The 22,629-nt window shown below is 44.7% G+C and overlaps 1 protein-coding gene across 3 annotated transcripts in view; it reads left to right on the top strand.

Annotated features, from left to right (window-relative positions):
* Window positions 1–22,629, top strand: part of ASG3 (SNF2 domain-containing protein / helicase domain-containing protein) — a 77,255-nt gene that overhangs the window by 39,766 nt on the left and 14,860 nt on the right. For all 3 annotated transcript variants that reach the window (XM_086501409.1, XM_086501407.1, XM_086501408.1), the window contains exons 5-10: window positions 8,882–9,056; window positions 9,291–9,423; window positions 9,505–9,619; window positions 10,709–10,798; window positions 10,921–11,028; window positions 11,118–11,324. In XM_086501409.1, coding sequence (XP_086357535.1) covers window positions 8,882–9,056; window positions 9,291–9,423; window positions 9,505–9,619; window positions 10,709–10,798; window positions 10,921–11,028; window positions 11,118–11,324 — 828 coding nt within the window. The remainder of the gene's footprint in view (window positions 1–8,881; window positions 9,057–9,290; window positions 9,424–9,504; window positions 9,620–10,708; window positions 10,799–10,920; window positions 11,029–11,117; window positions 11,325–22,629) is intronic.

Below are 22,629 nucleotides of genomic sequence, written 5' to 3' on the forward strand. Positions count from 1 at the left end.
CTGAAGCCTTGGCTCTAATGATCCGTGAGATCATAGAGACTAGTGGCTTCTCCATGTCCCCCCATCCATCAGTGCGACTTGTCCTCCCATGATGGTCCAATGAAAGTCCCCAAATCTCAGCTCCATAGAGCAATGCAGAAGCCACCAGGGTGTCAAAGAGCCAGAGCTTCGTCCGAGGCTCCTGAAACTGAACATGTGAACACATCCTCTCCAATCTACCCAATGCTGCATGGGCTTTGGTCAATCTAGTCTCTACTGCTCTTCTCAATGAAAATGCTGGTCCACTAAAAACCACTCCAAGGTAGGTGTAAGCATCTGTATACTCCACTGTCTCCTAGCTGTTTCTGAATGCGGGCGCTGACCTCCTCATCCACTATGGGGTCGTATTAAATACCATGACCTTGGTTTTACCAAGGTTGACAGACAAACCACTTTCATGGGCAAAGCTATGAAAAGCATCCAAGTGACGTTGCATCCCCTCCGGAGAGTCGGAGACCAACACAATATCATCAGCATATAACAATAGTGGGATCCATGTTCCTGCCAGTTGTGCACCTCTATCACCATCACTCTCAATGTAGTCAGAAACCTCATCCACATACATACCAAACAGAGTAGGAGAGAGCGGGCAACCCTGCTTCACCCCAGTAGTGGAGTGAACCGCTGTAGATAGGCCCTTTGAGGTGCGTACATGCCCCACTACTGACCTGTACAGTGCCATGACCCCCCAAATGAGCTCTGTGGGTACTCCCATCTCCTGTAATCTGCGCATCAATCTAGCTCTGGGTAGGTGTCAAATGCTCTGCGGAAGTCCACAAAGCTGCAATAGATCCGTCTCCCATGTGATCTGCCCTCCTCAATGATGGCTCTGAGTGTCAAGATACGGTCAAGAGTAGAAAAACCTCTCCTGAATCCTGCCCGCCCGGTTGCGTGCATCCCTTCCCTCTCTGCCCATCTACTCAGCTGTTGCTCAAGAATGGATGCGTACAACCGTGCCAATGTGTGTCCAATCATGATAGTGCGATAATTCCCAGGTCCATAGGGTCTCCTGACTTGAAGATAGGTACAATAGTAGATGGGCTCCAAGTATCAGGCAAGCCCTCACACATGGCACGGTTAAACATAACTGCTAGGAGCTCTGCTAGTAGATCTCTGGAATGCACGAAGTGCTCAGCCACTAAACCATCATGATCATATGCTCTCCCAGTCCTCATCCTGTCAATGGCCTTCCTCACCATCTCAGCGGTGAAAAAATGCACATGTGTGGGGGCATGGATCGCGGGGGTCGGGAAGGGGCGGCTGTTCAGGAATTGTGTACATAGATGGCGCGTACTGGCCCCAAGCCTCTGTGGAGGTAATGGCAGGGGGAGGGGAGTGCTCATGAAAGAGCCGCCATGCCTCACGTGAGTCCTGACTCAAGAATAGCTGGTATAGATCCTACTCTAGGCGAGCCAAAAAAGCCCTCTTCTTCCCCCGCACTAGTCGTCGGAAGTCAATCTGTGACTGTCTGTGAGCGATGTCCCCCAAAAGCACTTCCCTCTGAAGTCTAGCTCTGGTCTCTCGGCAGTCCTCATCATACCAGCTGTTTTGGGGCATGCTCCCAGAACGACGTCTCTGCTCCGGCTTTGTGTGTGGGTATGCCTCTGCTGCTGCATCATGTAACGTCCGCGTCAGTATAGTAGTAAGCTCCTCCAAGGTCGCCCTGGCTCTTCTGTACACAAGCGTCTGTAGATCCCATCTATGTATACAGAGTCCGTCTCCCGCGTGAAGGTGTAGCGAGTAGGAGTTGCCACCTGTGGCATGTGTGCTACACTAAACTCGAAAGATATAGGCAGCGACACAAGAGCATGGTCCACCGCCACACCAATAGGTCTGGGTCCAACTGTGAGGTCCTGGATACTAGAGATGAGACTCGGCTGTGCCATGACATAATCCACTGTGCTAGCTCCATGTCTGTGTGGAAAGCATGTAAACCCCCGCGCAACGGGAAATCTTTGTAGGCCATTCAAGATGACCAATCCATGTGCAGTCCCCATGTCTATCAAGTGTCGCCCATATTCAGTATGCTCCCCATCATGTGATAGTCTGGATAGGCCCGTCTTTGCAACAACAGCCAGCTCTCTCAGCATCTTTCTGAAGTATCATAAACAATTGTCGGATGATGAGCAGTCCTAGCATTGAAATCCCCTAGAATGATGATGTCACCATCTCTAGAGAACTCCCAGATGTCATCATCCAAAATAGAAAAGGGGGACTGTCCTCTGGGTGGTGCATACATTGACGTACTCGGGGGAAAGTAGCAAATAGCAATGTAGAGATATCTGCCTGTCTCTGCTCTCAATCTCACCCACATGTACCTAGCTTGCTCATCCCTACGAGCTATGTGTATCAATGGCTGCAACCGCTCCCTGAATAACACTGCCACTCCACCTGAGCCCCGCCCTCTGTGCTCGGATTGTGTCTCCTTACATGCGGTCTCCCATCTGTACCCACTAATGTGAGGCATAGATTGCCTAGGGGCGTGATGTGTCTCAGAGTAGAAGATGATATCTCTCCCACTAAAACTTTCCTAAAAAGCACCCACATCTAGACGCAGAGATCCATTACATTTCCAGGTAGCAACTTTGAGTGTGGTCCCATAGGTCTCACACCCTCATGTGGAGCGTGGCTCCAAACTCTTCCATCTCGGTAAAAAGCAATCTTACCTTTTTCTCTTGCCGCTCTAATCTCTGGCATTACCTCTTGCATATGAGATATTTGTGAGAGGGTAAGGTCATCCCCGAGGAAGATGCCCGTTTTCTTAAGAGTTGGTCTCTTCTTCAAAAAGTCCTTCGCTTCCATGGAGGGAAAACGAAGGATGAGTGCTCTTTCTTTTGAGGTTTCCCCCTTGCTCCCATTTTTCTTGTTTCCCACTCTCCAAGTTCTTGAGTGCATCGGCTCATGAATCCCCATCAAAGCCATGAGTTCTTTTACCTCTTCGCCCACATTATCTTTGTCTTTAAGACCGCAAATCCTCACATGTAGAGAGCGCACACGTCTTCTTTGCTCCTCTTCAAGTGTCAAGTTAATGATGGCGGGTGTGGACGTAGTTGTTTCGTTGCTTTTCCCTTTCTTGGCAACCTCAATCCACTTCTCGGCCTCATCTGCCTTCTGCTGGGTCTTTGTAATAACGTCCACCCAAGAGGCCGTCATTTCTTTTAGAGAGAGAGAGAGAGAGAGAGAGAGAGAGAGAGAGAGAGAGAGAGATGAAATGAAATGAAATGTTATATTAACGTCTTCAAAAGGCGAGAATGACCTATGAGACCTGAAAGTTACAATGTGGTGGATCTGATATAAAGTCAGATTAATGAAAATGACAAAATAAAATAAAATGACAGAATAAAATGCTATGGAATCCGAAGCAGCTAGGTGTGAAACGCTAGGTGGGATAGCTAAATCACAGATCACAAAAGATCCAGCAATGGTCGTTGGTGGATCTTATCAATCTCCTCCGTGGTCAATAGCCTGACCAGCCATCGTGCATGTTGGGCCAAAGTGATCCGAATCCTCTGATGCAGCCTCCGTCGATGCTGTGTAGTCCTCCGCAGTCGTGGGCGGACGGAGAGAGAGAGAGAGAGAGAGAGAGAGAGAGAGAGAGAGAGAGAGAGAGAGAGAGAGAGAGAGAGAGAGATGATGAAATGAAATGTTATATTAACGTCTTCAGAAGGCCAGAATGACCTATGAGACCAGAAACTTACAATGTGGTGGATTTGATACAAAGTCAGGGTAACAAAAATGACAGAATAAAATGCTATGTAATCCGAAACAGCTAGGTGTGATCTAAGCAGCTAGGTGGGATAGCTAAATCACAGATCACAAAAGATCCAGCATTGGTTGCTGGCGAATCTCATCAATCTCCTCCATGGTCAATAGCCTGACCGCGCGTTGTGCATGTCGGGCCAAAGTGATTCGAATCCTCTGATGCAGCCTCCGTCGATGCTGTGTAGTCCTCCGCAGTCGTGGGCGTCTAGATCTCCCGAGCTCGATTGCTCGGTCGATCAGTGTGCCTCTGGTGTGAGGCGGCGAGCTCTTCTGTGGTAGTAAATCCTCTGGGTGTCCAGTGTTTGCTCTAAAGAAGTCTGTGATCCGTTTCTGAGATTGGTTGGCCTCTCCCCTCATTAGGCTCCCTCTGTGTTTGCGCAGCTCCAGCAAAAACAGATCCAAGCATCTCTGATCCTCGTACGCATGACTCTGGAGAGTGGTCTGAAGCCCTCTCTGAACAAGTAGTGGAAGCGGCCGCGTATCTCCTAGTAGACGGGGCAGTGGCATGTGTATGCAACTCTGTCTCAGGCGCCAGGTCACACAGGAGGCATGTCCTGGCCTCTGTTTGTACTCTGCTGTATCTCCCAGTCTCGATTCGCAGCTGGTGTGAAGATGTGCGTATCTGGCCAATAGCACATCGTATTCCATGAGACAAGTGGGTGTCCATGTATCTGGGTCTCGTCACAAAACCGTCCTCCGTGAGCTGGAGAAGATGCTCTCTGTAAGAAGCCATCTTCGTGCCCGGTGTTTAGCTGAGTCAGGTCCTGGCGGATGAGCCCGGTGATCTCGGTCTGTGTGAGAGCCAGAGAGGGTGCATCCAGTTAGTACTGGAAGGGGGGCAGTCTGTCTATGGTGAAACCATGATTTCATCTCCCCATACCAGCATGTTGTATCTCCCTGCATGGCTAACTGTCGAGAGGACTCAAGTGCAAGGCGGGCATATCTGTTTCTAGGAAGTTCCCACATGCGGTGTATGAAGAAGACGGATCTGGTGGGCGCCTCAATCACTAGTGGGGGGGCCAGCTAGCTCTGCTCGGATAATGGCACGTGGTACTGAAGCCTTGTCTCTAATGAGCGGTGAGATCATAGAGACTAGTGGCTTCTCCATGTTTCCCGATCCATCAGTGCGACCGGTCCTCCCATGATGGTCCAATGAAGGTCCCCAAATTTCAGCTCCATAGAGCAATGCAGAGGCCACCAGGGTGTCAAAGAGCCAGAGCTTCGTCTGAGGCTCCTGAAACTGAACATGTGAACACATCCTCTCCAATCTACCCAATGCTGCATGGGCTTTGGTCAATCTAGTCTCTACTGCTCTTCTCAATGAAAATGCTGGTCCACTAAAAACCACTCCAAGGTAGGTGTAAGCATCTGTATACTCCATTGTCTCCTGGCCGTATGAGAATGCGGGTGCTGACCGCCTGATCCACTGTGGGGTGGTATTAAATACCATGACCTTGGTTTTACCAAGGTTGACAGACAAACCACTTTCATGGGCAAAGCTATGCAAAGCATCCAAGTGACGTTGCATCCCCTCCGGAGAGTCGGAGATCAACACAACATCATCAGCATATAACAATAGTGGAATCCATGTTCCCGCCAATTGTGCACCTCTATTACCATCTCTCTCAATGTAGTCAGAAACCTTATCCACACACATACTTGACAGAGTAGGAGAGAGCGGGCAACCCTGCTTCACCCCAATAGTGAAATGAACCGTTGTAGATAGGCCCTCTGAGGTGCGTACATGCCCTACTACTGACCTGTACAGTGCCATGACCCCCCAAATGAGCTCTGTGGGTACTCCCATCTCCTGTAATCTGCACATCAATCTAGCTCTGGGTACTGTGTCAAATGCTTTGCGGAAGTCCACAAAGCTGCAATAGATCCGTCTCCCATGTGATCTGCCCTCCTTAATGATGGCTCTGAGTGTAGACGATGTGTCCCAAGAAATGTATCTCCGACAAGAAAAACTCGCTCTTTTTGGCATTAATAACCAATCTATGATCGTGCAATGCTTGAAAGACCTGTAGCAGATGGTGTCGGTGCTCTGCTTCATTCTTGGAGAAAACTATAATGTCATCAAAGAAAGTGCCCACAAAAGATCGATACTCTCAGAAAATCCTATCCATCATTCGGTTGAAAGTTGCTGGAGCATTTGTAAGTCCAAATGGCATCACCAAAAATTTGTATAAACCAAAACTTGTTTGAAAGGCCTTCTTGTAGACATCTCCCGGAGCGATTCTGATTTGATGATATCCGCTTTTCAAATCAATCCTGCTGAAAACAAGAGGATCCTTGAAGTCTGTCAAGAATATCATCGATCCTTGGGATCGGGAATTTGTTCTTGATGGTGATTTTATTAAGAGCTCTATAATCAATACACATTCTCCAAGATCCGTCTTTCTTTAGTAATAGTAAAACCGGAGAACAGTTGGGTGACTTACTAGGTTGGATGAGACCCTTTTCAAGAAGGTCTTTCACTTGGTTCTTGATTTCTTCATTCTAGGCTCGGCTAACACGGTAAGGTGGTGGTGTGCTTCCAGGAATCAAATCAATGGTGTGGTCCTCAGGACGAGATGGAGGTAACTCGCCTAATAGGCCTTCTGAGAAATAGTCAGCATGTGTGTGCAGAAATTCTTGTGGTTTTTAATCCAATTCAGACATGTTGGCTTGTTGTTCATCATTCAATTTCAAGTAGATCGAGTAAACAAAAAGACTACATTTCATTAATTTCGAAATGACTGAAGCCCATACAGTAGGGACGGACTCACCCTTCAATTTTACATCAAGTACAATTTTCCCGCCCTTCCCATTTGTCAAGGTCGCTTTCTTGGCCTCCCACACATGGGTTATGAAGTGTAAATGTAAAGTTAAGGAATTGTACCGAAGTAGAAAAGAAGCCGGTGAATGTATTAAACCCTTGTCTATATGTTGGTTCTATTTTTAGGCAGTTAGGGTAAATATGATTGATTTCTTCTGAGAATATTTTTTTGTTGAGGCTTAATATGTCATCCATATACCTATAAGTATGCTTGAATAGTAACATAGTTTTGAGAAACCATTTGTATTCGAAGAAGGCTAAGTATAAATTACACATAAGAGGTGAGCAAGAAAAACTTATGGGAATGCCCAGGCTTTGGTTAAAGCATTGTCCTCTGAAGAGAATAATGCAATTATCAAGGACCCAAGGTATATTTTTAAATAGTTTTTCCTCATCGAAGTGTAAGGGATGAGAAGAGTGTGTTTTCTCAATCCATCTAGGGTTTTTTGGAGAGAGAAATGTAGAAGAAAACGACCCCCAGTGCCAGTGGTTAGCCCGTGAGGCTAGGAGTGCTCGAGGTCACCTCGAGGAGGTGAGGCCGAGTGGTATGGGACACCCGGTCTTACAGGTGCACGTCTACGTCATCGGGCGCTGGCCCCAGCATGGGGGAGCTGCTGGATGGTGGCTATGGTCGCGTGGTTCGTCTGACGCGTGTTTGTAGGCGCCGGTCCGTGTAGCCGGGAGATCCACTCTGCGTTTGTTCGTTTCACAAAGGCAACAACCAAGGAATAACCGACCATGACAAAAGAAAAGGTAAAGCCAAATCAATATGGTCAAAAAAGAAGGTAGTGACAGAACAAATTTTTCGTATGATTCTGATGGAGATATACTTTGAAGCTTTGTACATCTTTTTTGTCTTTTGTTTGGGTCTACATATTTCTGCACCTTCACTCTTTGAATGGGGACACCTCTTTGTCTGTCTAGTGTACACCCATTAAGGGGAGGCTCTTTGGTTTTATAAAACCCTCTTTGGCAGAAGCTTAGCTTAAGGGAGGGTTGTTGGTAAGCTTAGCTTATCCCTCTCTTCGTGTATGAACCCTCTCCTATGTCTAGCACCTCTATAGCATGTGAAACCCGTCTGTGTAAGTGCACTCTTGACTCTTTTCTACAGGAGAATATATTTTTGGAATCTTTTAGGATCATATCTCCCCATTTTCTTGAAGCCTTTAAGAAAGTCTACCCAAGTTGTCTACAAAATCCGATGTAGTTATTCACATGCCTATATAAGAGGTCCTTTGTACATTATTTGATCATTCAGAAATGCTATGCTTTCATTTTATTATGAAGGCTACTTTTGAACACCTTTCTTAGTTCAATACTCACATGGTCCATGGAGTTTTGAGGGATTCTACTTGCAAGTTTACAACCCTCTTCATTGGGGTTGCGTTTTGTGGAGTTTTGTTGCAAAGAATTGCGTCAAACGTGCGTTTTTTTTGCAGCTGCTAAGTTTTTTCAGCCAGTTGGAGACAATCTATCGCGAAAACTCATGCCCTATTCTCCACCTATTTGATCAACATCTAACTTTTCTACAGGGTAATGTTGAAGAATCTTTAGCAGCCAGACAAAGTGGAAAATTTGGAAGGCTCAATGTTATCATTTTTTGAGCACATACCTACAAGGAACTTGGGTGTAGATGTACGGAGATTTGAATGGGGAGGGATGGCTCGTTGTTGTTGCACCTCTCTCGTCTTGATAGGTTACAATGTAATGGTTCATTTCTCCAAATCATGTTGAAAGATAGTTCCTCCTTCCAAGCATTTGGCTGGGGTTGGTTTAGTTGTTTCCTACCCATTATGAAGCATACTGCTATATGCTACCCAAAGAAAAGGAAAAAGTTTCATGCACTTTGTTGTGGTACCAAAAGAAAGAAAAGGGTCTCACAAACTTAGTTGTCATTATACCCATTACATCAATGTTCAGAATACAAGTCTTTCCTTTCGACCTGAAAGTCAGACAAGTTACTTACCAATGAAAGATATAAAGAAAACTCTTCCAAGTTATTAACCAGGGTGCACTGGTCCGATTCAGGGCATTAGATTGCATGTTATTTGAGTGAGCAAGTTTTGCAGAGCTCTGTATGAATCTAAGTTTTCAGTTAATGGAAGATTAAAGAAAAAAAAGAAAGCAGGTAAGGCCATTGTGTCTAAACAAAACAATTGTGAAGATGTTTGTTTTCTAGTTGAACACGAATGACGAGAGCATTTGAGAGAGAAATTTTTGAAGACATGACTAATTTGTTGAAAAATGCTGTGCATGCAGGTTCTTTATAGAACTTTGGATAGCAGCTACATGATGCCTAGGCGATTGTTGCTAACAGGAACACCAATACAGAACAATCTTGCCGAATTATGGTCATTGCTACACTTCTGCATGCCTAAGGTTTTCAACAATCTGGAAGACTTTTTGAAGACTTTCCCAATTTCAGCAATCCATGGTAGTAAGCATTACTGAGACTATGTTGCTTTGCAAGGATAAGTTTAAGTTAGGATTTTGACAAATTTGATCTCAAAATTTGATTATGCTTTCAATATTATTCTCTGTAAAACATCTGGATCAAAACATTCAAAGAAGACACAAGATTTAAATTTCTACATGGTTAATGGGAATTGAGGAAATAAATTATAATGTTTTCACCATCTGAGCCTTTTTGTAAGCAAAATCATTTCAGGTGCTACCAAAGAACATGATGCGGATGTGAAATTGCTAAAGACCATTTTGAATGTTTTCATGCTTCGTCGGACCAAGTCTGCTTTGGTGCAAAACAAAAGTCTTATTTTGCCTTCTTTGTCGGAAGTCACCATGTAAGCATTGCAAAAGATTGTTCATATTATCGTCAAATTCAGGCAGAATGTTATTGAGTACTGTCTGTTGATATTCTGAAGAATGGCAAGGCTAGTACCGCTGCAAAAGGACGTTTACCTCTCTGTGCTTAAGAAGGAGCTTCCCAAACTTTTGCAAAATTATGGTGGGGCATCTCAGATATCATTGCAAAACATCGTAAGCTCTACATTCTGTAAGGGGCATTTTTTTAATAAACTGGATAGGTTCTTGCTTTTACGTTTCCTTTCTATGCATGGAATTCACAAACTTGAGGCGGTAATTTTCTCTCCTTCTTTACACGCTCAATGTGGATGAAATTATTAAAATAGAACAGATAGGTGCTTGCCATTTATGGCTCTTAGTCTAAAGAAAATTCACAAACTTGAGGTGACAATAGTCTCTCCTTTACACACACAATATGGGTTGACTTCAAGGTGAAAGTCATCCATGGAAATTTACTAGATATACTGAAGGATTAAGAGGGGGTTGCAAACATATATGGAAAAGATACTATCCGTATTTCTCTTTTTGTAGAATAAGAAGAGAGCCTTGCAGCTGAGGTGGTCACCTCCTGGACACTAATTCTGTGCAAGATTATTGACATCTGTCCCATTTGAGGGGAACATCCGTAATGTTTGTAAAAGGATCGCTTTTATGGAAAAGGGGAATTGTAGGGTCTTTCTCAAAGCGTAGAGGTAACAAAGAACATGGGTGCACATGGAGACACAATGTGCAAGTATATATTTGTCTATGGATGGTGAGGTAGATAGCTAGAGAGACAGATGGTCCTGGTACAAAATGAGGGTACCAAAGGTGGCATGACAAAGAATAGACTTTGGCTCGATACAAATATTACAAAAGCCTGGTCAACGATTTTTAAAAAGTTCATTGAGGCATAGTTTCAAATTAGTAGAAATCTTTGCTGGTGCAACTGCACCATGGGCAATGGTGATCATCCTGATTCCTCAGCAATGTGGGTCAGATGGAGAGGTGCATGATGTAGTGCAAAAATGATACTGCTTATCACCCTTTATTTTACATCATAATCACAAGGTGTCCTCCTAACTTTACTGCAGTTGCTGCTGTTTTTTGTGTGACTTTTTCATCCTCAATATCTTGTCACCAACCTTTCGTTTGTTCAATGTTGTCTTGCTAGCTGAGAGCTATTTTTGTTTTGCCAAGGCTGAATCTGGCTTATGGATTATGTTCTTCATGTTATTGATTCATTGAATCACATATTTTAGACTTCATGGCGTACATGTACAGGTTGTTCAACTAAGAAAAGCTTGTAGTCACCCATATTTGTTTGATGGTGTGGAGCCAGAGCCTTTTGAAGAAGGAGACCATTTGATAAAGGTGTGCTTTTGTCAGTTGTTTGTGCACAAATTTAAGTTCAGCTGTATTTGAGTGCATATACTTGGTGCAAGACTTGCAGTAGTCTTGTTTGTAATCCAACATTAGACGCTTGTAACTCTCAGGCTAGTGGAAAGCTGATGGTCTTGGATTCGATTCTTCAAAGTTTGCATATCAAAAAACATAGAGTTTTGATTTATGCTCAAATGACACGCACATTAGACATACTTCAGGTTGGTGCACCCAACTCATTATTTCTGTTTTTGATTTTGGTTTCTTCTCTATGATGGGGTTGAGGCTTGCTTTTTGTGAGCCATTCCAGGATTATCTGGAGTTCCGAGGATATGTTTACGAACGGCTTGATGGATCAGTACGAGCCGAAGAGAGGTTTGTTGCTGCACGCAAATTCAATGCCGAGAGCATCATTTCTGAAGATAGAGAAGGTTTTATGGATACAACAATGCCTTCTGTATTTCTTCTGACTACCAGAGCGGGTGGTGTTGGTCTTAACCTAACTGCTGCAGACACAGTAAGCATGCTTAACCATATGCCTGTTATTGTATCGTTTTTGTCTACTAGCAATTGTTAAGCTGCGAAGCATGAGGCCCCTCAAACTCTCCTTATGCACCCAAAGCACATAATTTTACTTGTCCTCTCGGTTAAGCTTGAGATTTGGATGGTGATCAAATCTCCTAAAAACTTCTCAACCAACCTCTTCTCCTTGTTTCTGTTCATTTGAGCTTCAGATATGGGTGGAAGAGGTCCTTTCATTCATGCTTGACTGCATTGGCAGCATTTTCAGCTCTCCACTAAGCTTTATCAGCAACACTGACTGCATTCCTTTGTATTCTGAGATACATCTTAGCTCAACTACCCTATGGCTTCACGAAGGCATCCATCCACTTTTCCGGTCTTATTACAATGGCTGTCTACTACTGGACTTGTGTTTTGTTTTAACACCGAAATCCACTGTTATGCGGTAATCTGAACTTGCTACACTGCCTGCAAGGCCATTTCACTTCAACGATATCCGCAAAGATGGGATTCCTCACAGTGTTGCCATTTTTCTAGTTTGGAATTTAGGTTTGCATTGCAATGGCCAAAAGCTTTGTGTTTATGCTTAGTAGGATTGTGTAACGATGTGCCACTTTGGCCGCAACGGTGTGAAGACTTGTGACTGTGACATTGTAAGTGGGATAGCGGAAATAGAAGCAAAGATAGAATGAGTGAAGTTACCAAGCGAAGTGAAGACACTCGTGAAGATGCAATGCCTGGATTCCTAAAGATTCTTGTTCAGATCCACCTTCTATCCCTCGAATCAATCAAGTTGTCTCCCCAGGGTTTCAATCTCTACAATTAAGAGTGATGGCCCTTCTAAACCTAAAGTTTTTGCACATCTAGAATTGAGAGTGATGGCCCTTCTAACCCTAGAGTTTTTGCACATAGGGATAACAAATAGAGATTGATTTACCTATCTAGAGTCATGGAGTTGGGTTCTTTTTCTTATAAATTATTTGAGAGGTATAATATAAGGATCCTATTTAAGCTCTTGTATACCCTTGAGAACTACTCTTATGAAGATTTGGAGCTAAGGAAGTCTCATAGTACTCAACTTCGAGTACTGCTAGGTAAATTTCTGAAGTCCAAGTGTCTTAGTCTGATAAATCTCTTGGTTGGAAAGAAAGATTTGTTGAGAACTATCTTTACCTCCCCGGACTTCGACAAGATTGGATTAAGCTCTATTTTGAGATCTCAAGAAGCTTTGGATGCTCTCCATCCTTGTGTGAGAAAGGTATGGAACCATCCCGTTGTAGCTTTCAAATATGTGAAAACTTTAGGACAAAACGCTTTCAACTATAGTTACATCGAACGTAATCTTAAAAAGCAATAAAGGCTAGCAATCTCAGGTATTGGTTGCCCTTGTAGCGAAGCCGCCTTTTTTTTCTTATGTAAATGGAGCTTTGGGTCATGTAGTTACTACTGATTGTTCTCTTCTTCCTTTTGATTCCTTGAAAGACCTTTTCTTAAGGTCTTTTGGGATAGTTTCCTACAACGTTAAAATACTCTTCTTTTTCTTCTAGGGTACTAAATATAGGCTCCCTTCCTCGGATGACACTCTTCCCTTCTCAAAGCCATAGAAAAAGGAATTTCTAGTTTTGTAGTAAAGTTTGAGGAGTCGTTAGGAGTCCTCAAGAAAGCTTCTTTGAAATTAGCATCTTGCTTGAGGAACGTTTCTTCAGGAAGGAATAGCTTATCTGCTTCTGATTGTTATGCTCTTAGGAAATTTCATCATGATTTTGTAATCTTACGTAGATAAGTGCTTTAATAACTTTGTTGTAACGTGCAAGAAATTCTATTTAAAATGCTTGTTAGGTGGAGTAAACTCTCAAAATTACAATGGTTGTGATCTTTCGATGCAAGAGATTATCTTGAAACATCAAGACTTTTGCAAGTCTTTTGGTTTCAAGTGCCAGCCTAAATTACCTTTTTTTATATATCGTTTGGAAATTCCACAAAGATCCTATAAAACCTAGATTTATAGCTGCTTCTTGTAACACCTCTTTGAACGAGGTTTTCAAATGACTTAGTTATTGTTTCAAAGCCATTTCACCTAGCGTAAATGTATTGTGGAAAAATCTGCTAAAAGAAGTAGACGTACCTACTGATTCACATTGGATTTTCAATGATTCAGTAGGTGTGATTCCTGTTATAAAACTTTTGAACTTTTCAAGAAGCATTAACCAGCCTTTGTTCTTTTCTTCAGGACCCCTGTTTCCCCATCAATGGCATTGGCACTGGTATTGCTTTGGCTGGAGTCTTTGCGTACTCACGAGTGAAGCAGCAAAAGAAGAAGCCTGAAAAGTCTGAGTGGCAAACAAAACTTGAAGTTGACTCAGGACAATGCTTAAGGCACACTTCATTTGTCAGAGCTAAACATTTGATATCGATTGGTTGCGATTGGTTGAAGAGCTACCGGTCACTTACTTCCTGCTGTGGAGCTTTATTATGTTTTGCCAATTGGGATTCTTGGATTATGAAATCATACTGCGTCCCGCTTCTCCAAAGGATTAAAAATTTGCAAGCAGTGCAGTGTGTTTAAACTCCATTTTTGGGCCTAGAACCTGCTTCAAGAAGGATGTACATATGCATTATCTAATGGTTTTCTTTCACAGTTTTTTCAGTATTTCCTCTCACCGAGACGGTGAGCGGTCTTGTGGCGGGCAACTTGTAGCAGGGCTACAGTGTCACTTCACAGGGCAGACAGTTGGACAGTTGGCTACATTGGGTCTGGTTCACACTGGACGGATCCTCTGGACGGACCTCTGGTCTAGGGAGTGACACGTGGCATGGTACCTACCGACGGTGGTCTAGTGGACCTCGTGGCCAGGACACCACATGGCTGACATTATGAGCCATTGGTGGCTCTTTATGGTGGTACATATGAGTAGTAGCGGTTGGTGATGTTATCATCTTCTTCACCTTTGATCTTGTACGTAGTCGTCTAGAGTGAGTCTTACAGAAAGCATTGCTTCACCATCCTTGCACATCTGAGCCTCGACACCCCATTTGTACCTGTGAGTCCTGGGCTGGAGCTGAGTGTGCTGCCACGCCAGAGTGTGTACATGGTTCTTTGAGCTAGTCGAGTCCACATGTTCTAGCCCACTGTTGTGTCTCTGTTGTTATCCATTGTTTCTGTGTTTCATTCTGTTTGAGAGAGTTTTCATTTGTTTGAGTGAGATTGTCACGCACATTGCACTGAGGGGCACCCACACTGTAGAGAGCACAACACATTATCCGCGCTACAGACAAGTCGAAGGCTCTTACTTTCCTCCATCAGGTTCATACAGCTTATGAAGGAGGGAATTTTACAGAGGCCTCCAAGGTCAGGAAAGCTGTCACTTTCTTGAAAGGAAACACGCGTTCATGGTGGACAACACTGTCGATGCAAGGACAGGCACCTGCCACATGGATATACTTCAAGCAAATCTTGGCATCTGCGTGGCTGTCAAATGAATTTGAAGCTGTCATGACGGATTTGCACCAACTCACTGCAGCTACTTGCAAGAGCCTAGAGGAGTACAATCGGAGGTTCTGTAAAGCATTGCTCTAAGTAACAGAGCAAATAGAGAAGTATTGTTGTGGAGGTTTGTGCCATTGACAGAGCAAATAGAGAAGTATTGTTGTGGACTACTGTATAAAGAATAAAGTGGAAACCCTTACTTAGCTTATTGAAGTCGCCAATACTGGTTATGTCTTGTTGAAGGGAGAAGACAGTGGATTCCAGGGCAACGTGAAAGAGGGCTAGTCAAAGAAAAATTCAGCAAAGAGGTCGTTCTCAAAAGCGACTCCTGAAGCTTCCCAAGGGTCAAGAAATGCAGAGAAGGCTAAAGACTCAGCCGAGTCTTCTAGACGACAGGCGAAAAGAAAGAAAGGTTGCAATACGTTATTTGGTGAAGTTTGAAAGCTATCCACCTATGGACACAAAGTGGATGGAAGAAGGTGAATTGATAGAGTTTTGGATGGAGTAATATGGAGAGACCCTTGGTATCTATGATTTCTAGGCTGATTAGAGCCAAGGCCTCGGTTTCACATGACATCATACGAGCGGCGCTGGCTGCCCCACCTATGGAGATTGAGGCACTTACCAGATCAGTATCATTTGTACATAGCTTATGGGACACCACTAGGGACAGATATGCCAGGCTTGCTCTTGAGTCGTCCAGACAACTGGCATTACAGGGAGACATCATGTTGGTATGCACAGATGAGCTCATGGTTTCAGCATGGACAGGCTGCCCCCTTTCTAGTATTTCTCTTGATGCATCATCTTTGGCTCTTACACGGATGGAGATTACTAGACTCATTTTGTAGGATCTTATCCAGCTTGATACCAAGAGGACATGGATAAAGCCATCACGGGAGTTGGGTACGAAGAGGGCTTTCTATAGAGAGCATCTTATCCAACTCATGACAGACGGATCTTTCACACAGCCCAGCTACATGGTCACACATCTATCTCATGGGTTACGATGTGCCATAGGCCAGATACGCACATCTTCACACCAGCTCGGGATTGAGACAGGTAGATTCAGAGGCATACCAGCAGATAGTAGGATATGTTAGTTATGCCATGCAGAGCCATAGACAGAGCTTCACTACATATGTCACTGCACAGTCTACTATGAGATATGGGGATGCTTTCACTACTTATTTAGAGATGGTTTTGACTCGTTAGATAGAGTCATGAGATATCAGGATCAAAGATGTCTCATATTATCTCTACTTGAGATACAGAGACATAGAGACTCTCTATTGAGAGGGCATAGACAGAGACAGTCCCAGAGACGCATCTAAGATTTCTTCAGTCCGAGTACCACGGAGGCAGAGGGGCCACCACCACCACAGAGCTCAGTTCCCACCCATACACACACCTGTGGTACTCTCATTGACCGAGCTATAGAGTTGGGGAGATCGAGACGACCACGACTGAGGAGGGGAGAGATTGCGGCAGAGGATCCGCAGGATTCTAGCATGACACCCGGAGTGTTGATCAGGATAGACTTCATGCTCCTGCTATATTGTATCATGGTGACACTTATCCCCATTTTGTACCTTTGTGGCATTATACCTTTGCTTAGCTTACCAGCCACCCATAGGAGTCGGTAGCACTCCTATCTCAGTTTCTAGTTTGTAGTTTTCTTTGTTTGTACCCAAACTTGGTACTAGACTCACCATTGTAATCAGTTTGGTCTCATAGGTCATTTTGGCCTTTTGTAGACGTTAATATATCATTTCATTTTATTTCTCTCTCTCTCTCTCTCTCTCTCTCTCTCTCTCTCTCTCTCTCTCTCTCTCTCTCTTTATCAACACAGTGCTAGACTTCCCATCGCCATCACCCTCTGCAGTGCCCACCAGCTTTACCGGCTTGCAACGTTCATCAAACCTGCAGGGATTTATTTGCAAGGAATTTGAAAACTGCAAAGCTCACAGAAATTGCAAATTGACACATACAGAAAGCAAACATATGCCATGTAGGCTGAATGGGGAAACATATGTATGCATAATGCGGTGCGCATAGGTTGCTCTCTCCTCTCTCTCAGAAAGTGAAACAAATAAGGCAAGACAAATGGCGGCGCACTACATGGTCACAAGCAAGAGGATGACAGCCATTGAAAAGGAGTTGAAAGAATGCAAAGCTCACATGGATGAGTGGAAGAAAGAGAAGAATTTAATTCTCGAATGGAAAAGGAGGGAGGAACAGGCGAGGGAACTAGAACGCAAGGAGTTCCGGGATGAAATTCAAGCTTTAAAAAGTAGCATCTCAGCCCTTCGGGAGGAACTCGACGAAACCAAAGAGGGAAGACGCCTTGAAGATGGGGAAATTCAGCCATCTATGATTGACGAGCTGAATAGTATACGAGCACAAGTCAAAGAAATAAAGGAGGAAGGAGAAATGAAGACCTCATGGGTGGAGGTTCTCTCCAAAACGCAAAAGAAAATGGACGAGGCTGAAAAATGGATTGATGTTGTCAAGAAGGGAAAGGGCAAGGAAATTCCGACTACACCCGACATCATCAACAAAACACTAGAAGAGGAACAACGAAGAAGGGTACGCGCTCTACACGTGAGAGTGACCGGCCTAAAAGATTCAGATAAGGTGGACCAAGAGGTGAAGAGCCTCATGTCCATGATGGGGGTGGAGAAGCCCTCGCACACACAAGCTTGGAGAGTGGGCAAGAAGAGTGAAGGTAATGGGGAGAGTTCAAAAGGACGGGCTCTCATTTTGCGCTTTCCCTCCATGGAAGAAAAGAAAGACTTTTTAAAGAAGAGGCCAACCCTCAAGAAAACAGGTATCTTTTTAGGAGATGATCTTACGCTCTCACAGCTTGCACATATGAGAGAGGTCATGCCAGAGATTATAGCAGCAAGGGAGAAGGGGAAGTTAGCTTTCTACAGAAATGGACGAGTAGTGATTACAGAGCACCGCTCTACATGACGGTGCGAGACCTATGGGACCACTCTCAGGATGGCAGTTTGGAATTGTAATGGTTCGTATAGACTTGATGTGGGGGCCTTTGAGGATAGCTTCAGAGACAGAGACATTGTTTTCTACTCAGAGACTCATCAGGCTCCAGGACAGTTGATGCCGCACATATCAGGATACAGATGGGAGACAGCTTGTAGGACATGCACCAGAACTGCACATGGGACTAGAGGATGAGGAGGTGTAGCAGTTCTTTTTAGAGAGGAGCTCCAACCACTATTGCACATAGTTCGGAGAGATGATCAGGCCAGATACTTGTGGGTGAGGCTAAGGGCAGAGACTGGACGTTTCTTGTACATCGCCATATGCTATTTTCCTCCCAGCACTTCAGTATATGCTTCACCCAGAGGACAGTCTCCTTACTCTGCACTTGATGATGATATCTAGGAGTTCTCCAGAGATGGAGACATCATACTCCTGGGGGATTTCAATGCCCGTACAGGCAGCTCACAGACAGTCTTCTATGACACATCAGAAGAGATGCTTAGAGAGCTTGAGCCAGAGGATTTGGGGCTTGAGAGATGCTCACACGACAGAGAGCATACAGAGTATGGGAGATACCTGAGAGAGATGACGACTACTCACAGTTTAGCCATACTGAATGGCTTAACGACTTTCCCATTGTCTACAGGTTTTACTTGTTTTCCACATAGACATGGGTCCAGCACTGTAGACTATGTTCTGACACATCCGAGCTTTATCTCTCACATTCAGGATTTCACAGTGGGGCCCAGGCCAGTTGGGATAGCAGTAGATCATGCACTTTTAACATTATCAGTCTCCTTTGAGTACAATACATCTCAGGCGTCACGGGGTGGTGGACATACACGCTATACTTTTACACCAGAGACTGATTCAGTCTATGTAGAGGAGATACGTAGGCTTTTATGCACATCAGAGCCAGTATACACAGTGGAGGAGATCACATCTATGCTGACAGTGACATTACATGGGGCAGCGACAGAGGCATATCCACACACTCAGCCGGGGCAGAGACGTCTTTCTGGACACATGCCTCAGAACAACTGGTATGATGAGGAGTGTAGACAGAGGAGAGCTCAGATACAGCGGGACCTTATATTGGGAGTGATCACCTATAGACAGTCTCGCATTGCTACACGACGACTAGTGCGGCGGAAGAAGCGAGCTTTCTTGGTCCAGATGGAGCAAGATTTATATCAGCTCTTCCTTAGTAGAGATTCAGGAGAGGCTTGGCGTCTATTCCATGAGAAGTCTCCCCCACCAGTGATTACTTCTACAGAGATATGGGGGCAGTATGCAACATCTTTATACACTGTACCTGGACAACCACCATTACCAGACCCACCACAGCCATGTCCGGCTACGAGCACCTTCTTTACCACTGAGATGGTAAAGGAGGCCATTGACAGGATGAAGACCAGACGGGCACAGGATCATGAGGGTTTGGTAGCAGAGCACATTATACATGCTGGGGATTTGTTGGCAGAGATGCTTGCACGGCTATTCAACCGTGTCATGTGTGAGGGTCTCCCTGAGTCTTGGAGATTATCTACTATTGTACCTATCTTCAAGACAGGTGACCCCACAGTGCCGGGGAATTACCGTACTATCATGGTAGGACACACATTGGCACGGTTATATGCATCCATCCTCGAGCATAGGCTGAGCAGTTGGGCAGAGATTATGGGCATACGAGCACCTGGGCAGGCTGGTTTCAGAAGGGGTTTCTCCACACTAGATCATGTCTTTACACTCAGAGCTATCATTGAGGAGGGTCGAGCACATGGTAGACGGATATACTGCAGCTTTGTGGATTTTCGCAAAGCGTTTGACACAGTGCCGAGGGCCAGATTGATGCACCGGCTTATGGAATTGGGGGTACCCACAGAGCTGATGTGGGGGATCATGGCATTGTACAGTTCAGTGATGGGTCATGTACGCACATCAGAGGGGATATCCGACATAGTTCACTCCACCATCGGAGTGAAACAGGGATGCCCACTGTCCTCTACTTTATTTGGTATGTATGTTGATGGGGTCTCTGATTATATTGACAGAGGAGGAGATAGAGGTGCTCAGCTTGCAGGGACATGGATCCCTCTTTTATTGTATGCTGACGATATCGTGTTGATATCAGAATCGCCAGAGGGTATGCAGAGACATTTGGACACATTGCATAGTTTTGCAGAGGATAGTGGATTGTCTGTCAACCTTGGTAAAACCAAGGTCATGGTATTTAATACCACACCACAGTGGGTTAGGAGATCAGCACCTACTTTGACATATGGACAGGACAGTATGGAGTACACTGATGCATACACATATCTTGGGGTGGTCTTTAGTGGACCGAGGTTCACACTGAAAGTGGCAGCAGACACTAGATTGACTCGTGCCTATGCAGCCCTAGGTGGTTTAGAGAGGATTTGTTCGCAGGTTCAGTTCCAGGAACCTCGAACAAAGCTCTGGCTTTTCGATACTTTGGTCGCTTCAGTTATGCACTACGCGGTTCAGGTTTGGGGACCGTCTATTGACAGTGCTGGATGGACTAATATGGAGAGACCCCTGATATCTATGATTTCTAGGCTGATTAGAGCCAAGGCCTCAGTCCCACATGACATCATACGAGCGGAGCTGGCTGCCCCACCTATGGAGGTTGAGGCACTCACCAGATCAGTATCATTTGTACACAGCTTATGGGACACCACCAGGGACAGGTATGCCAGGCTTGCTCTCGAGTCATCCAGACAGCTGGCATTACAGGGAGATACATCATGTTGGTATGCAGAGATGAGCTCATGGTTTCAGAGGCATGGTTTCAGCATGGACAGGCTGCCCCCTTTCCAGTATTCTCTTGATGCACCATCCTTGGCTCTTACACGGATGGAGACTACTAGACTCATTCGGTAGGATCTTATCCAGCTTGATAACAAGAGGACATGGATAGAACCATCACGGGAGTTGGGTACGAAGAGGGTTTTCTATAGAGAACATCTTCTTCAACTCACGACAGACGGATTTGTCACACGGCCCAGTTACATGGACACACATCTATCTCATAGGTTACGATGTGCTATTGGCCAGATTCGCACATCTTCACACCAGCTTGGGATTGAGACAGGTAGATTCAGAGGCATACCAGCAGACAGTAGGATATGTCAGTTATGCCATGCAGAGCCAGAGACAGAGCTCCACTATATATGTCGCTGCACAGTCTACTATGAGATACGGGGACGCTTTCATTGTCTATTGAGAGATGGTTTTGACTCGTTAGACAGAGTCATGAGATATCAGGATCAAAGATGTCTCGGATTATTCCTACTTGAGATTCAGAGACATAGAGACGCTCTATTGAATGGGCAAAGACAGAGACAGTCCCAGAGACACATCTCAGATTTCTTCAGTCTGAGTACCACAGAGTCAGAGGGGACACCACCACCAGAGAGCTCGGTTCCCACCCATACACACATCAGCGGTACTCTCATTGATCGAGCTACAGAGTTAGGGAGATCGAGACGACCGCGACTGAGGAGGGGAGCCACGCAGCACCGGCGGAGATTGCGGCAGAGGATCCACAGGATTCTAGCACGACACCCAGAATGTCGATCGGGATAGGCTTCATGCTACTGCTATATTGTATCATGGTGACACTTATCCCCACTTTGTACCTTTATGGTGATACCATTGCTCAGCCTACCAGCCACCCATAGGAGTCGGTAGCACTCCTATCAGTTCTTTGTTTGTAGTTTTCTTGTTTGTACCCAGACTTGGTACTAGACTCATCATTGTAATCAGTTGGTCTCATAGGTCATTTTGGCCTCTTGTAGACGTTAATATATCATTTCATTTCTCTCTCTCTCTCTCTCTCTCTCTCTCTTTCTTTTGCACATATGGTAATGCCCCACTAGTTGGGCTTCTCAGATGATCATGTATAGTTCTGGGGGTTTTATGCGTGTTTGCAAAGGCAAGAGCCTTCTGTACAGGAACCGGATTAGCTAATTGCTAATCCCCTTCCGGTTCGCACAGTTTTATCGCAAATGAATGCAAAAACGGAGAGTTTTCTTGCGTGAAACTCGTCCGATTTATAGGGAAACTTTCCCATTGTGTGGGGGAGCTTCTGAGACACATGTAGACGTCTTTGCTCCGTTCAAAATGATGCGAAACAGGGAATTATAGCCTGTTGTGTTTCTTTGCAGGTTTAGGGCTTACACCTAAACATCAAGATATTGCTAGGGGAGGCTCGAGAAAGCCTTGGGTTCTTCTGCAAGACAATTAATTGAGATTTTCCACGAGGAATCTCGTCTAATTCAAAGGGCAAATGACCCTATAGGTGCGGGAGCTCTAGGGTTTCTCATAGGAGTGATCGGCACTCAAACTGGATCGCAAAACAGGGAATGACAGCTTGCTGTAATGTTTTGCAGGTTTGTGGTTTGACCAGTTTTGATGCCTACAGGTCCTAGGAGCTTCGAGGAAGCTAGCGAATCACGGAACAGGTGTTTTGGTGCAAATTGGAGGCCAAAAACAGAGATTTCAGCGTGTTGTAATTTCTCGCCAGGTTTTGTAAAGTGCTCTAAAGTGCATGGAAGGTCAATGTTCAATTGGGATTGTGTCTGTGGAGACTTGTATTGTGATTATGTTGCCGAAATCAGTGTAAAGTAAGGGAATTTCAGCCCGATAAAAGTGGGACAGCTTGTAGAAGTTTACAAATTTTCTCAAGTGTAATAAGAATAAAGAAATACCGAAAGTTGTGTAGCTGGGCTACAATGTCACTCTACACGGAAAGACAATTATAGTTGGTCGTGGGTTCACA

The sequence above is a fragment of the Adiantum capillus-veneris genome, chromosome 26 (assembly GCF_014529385.1).
Source record: "Adiantum capillus-veneris isolate H3 chromosome 26, ASM1452938v2, whole genome shotgun sequence".
Lineage (NCBI taxonomy): Eukaryota > Viridiplantae > Streptophyta > Polypodiopsida > Polypodiales > Pteridaceae > Adiantum > Adiantum capillus-veneris.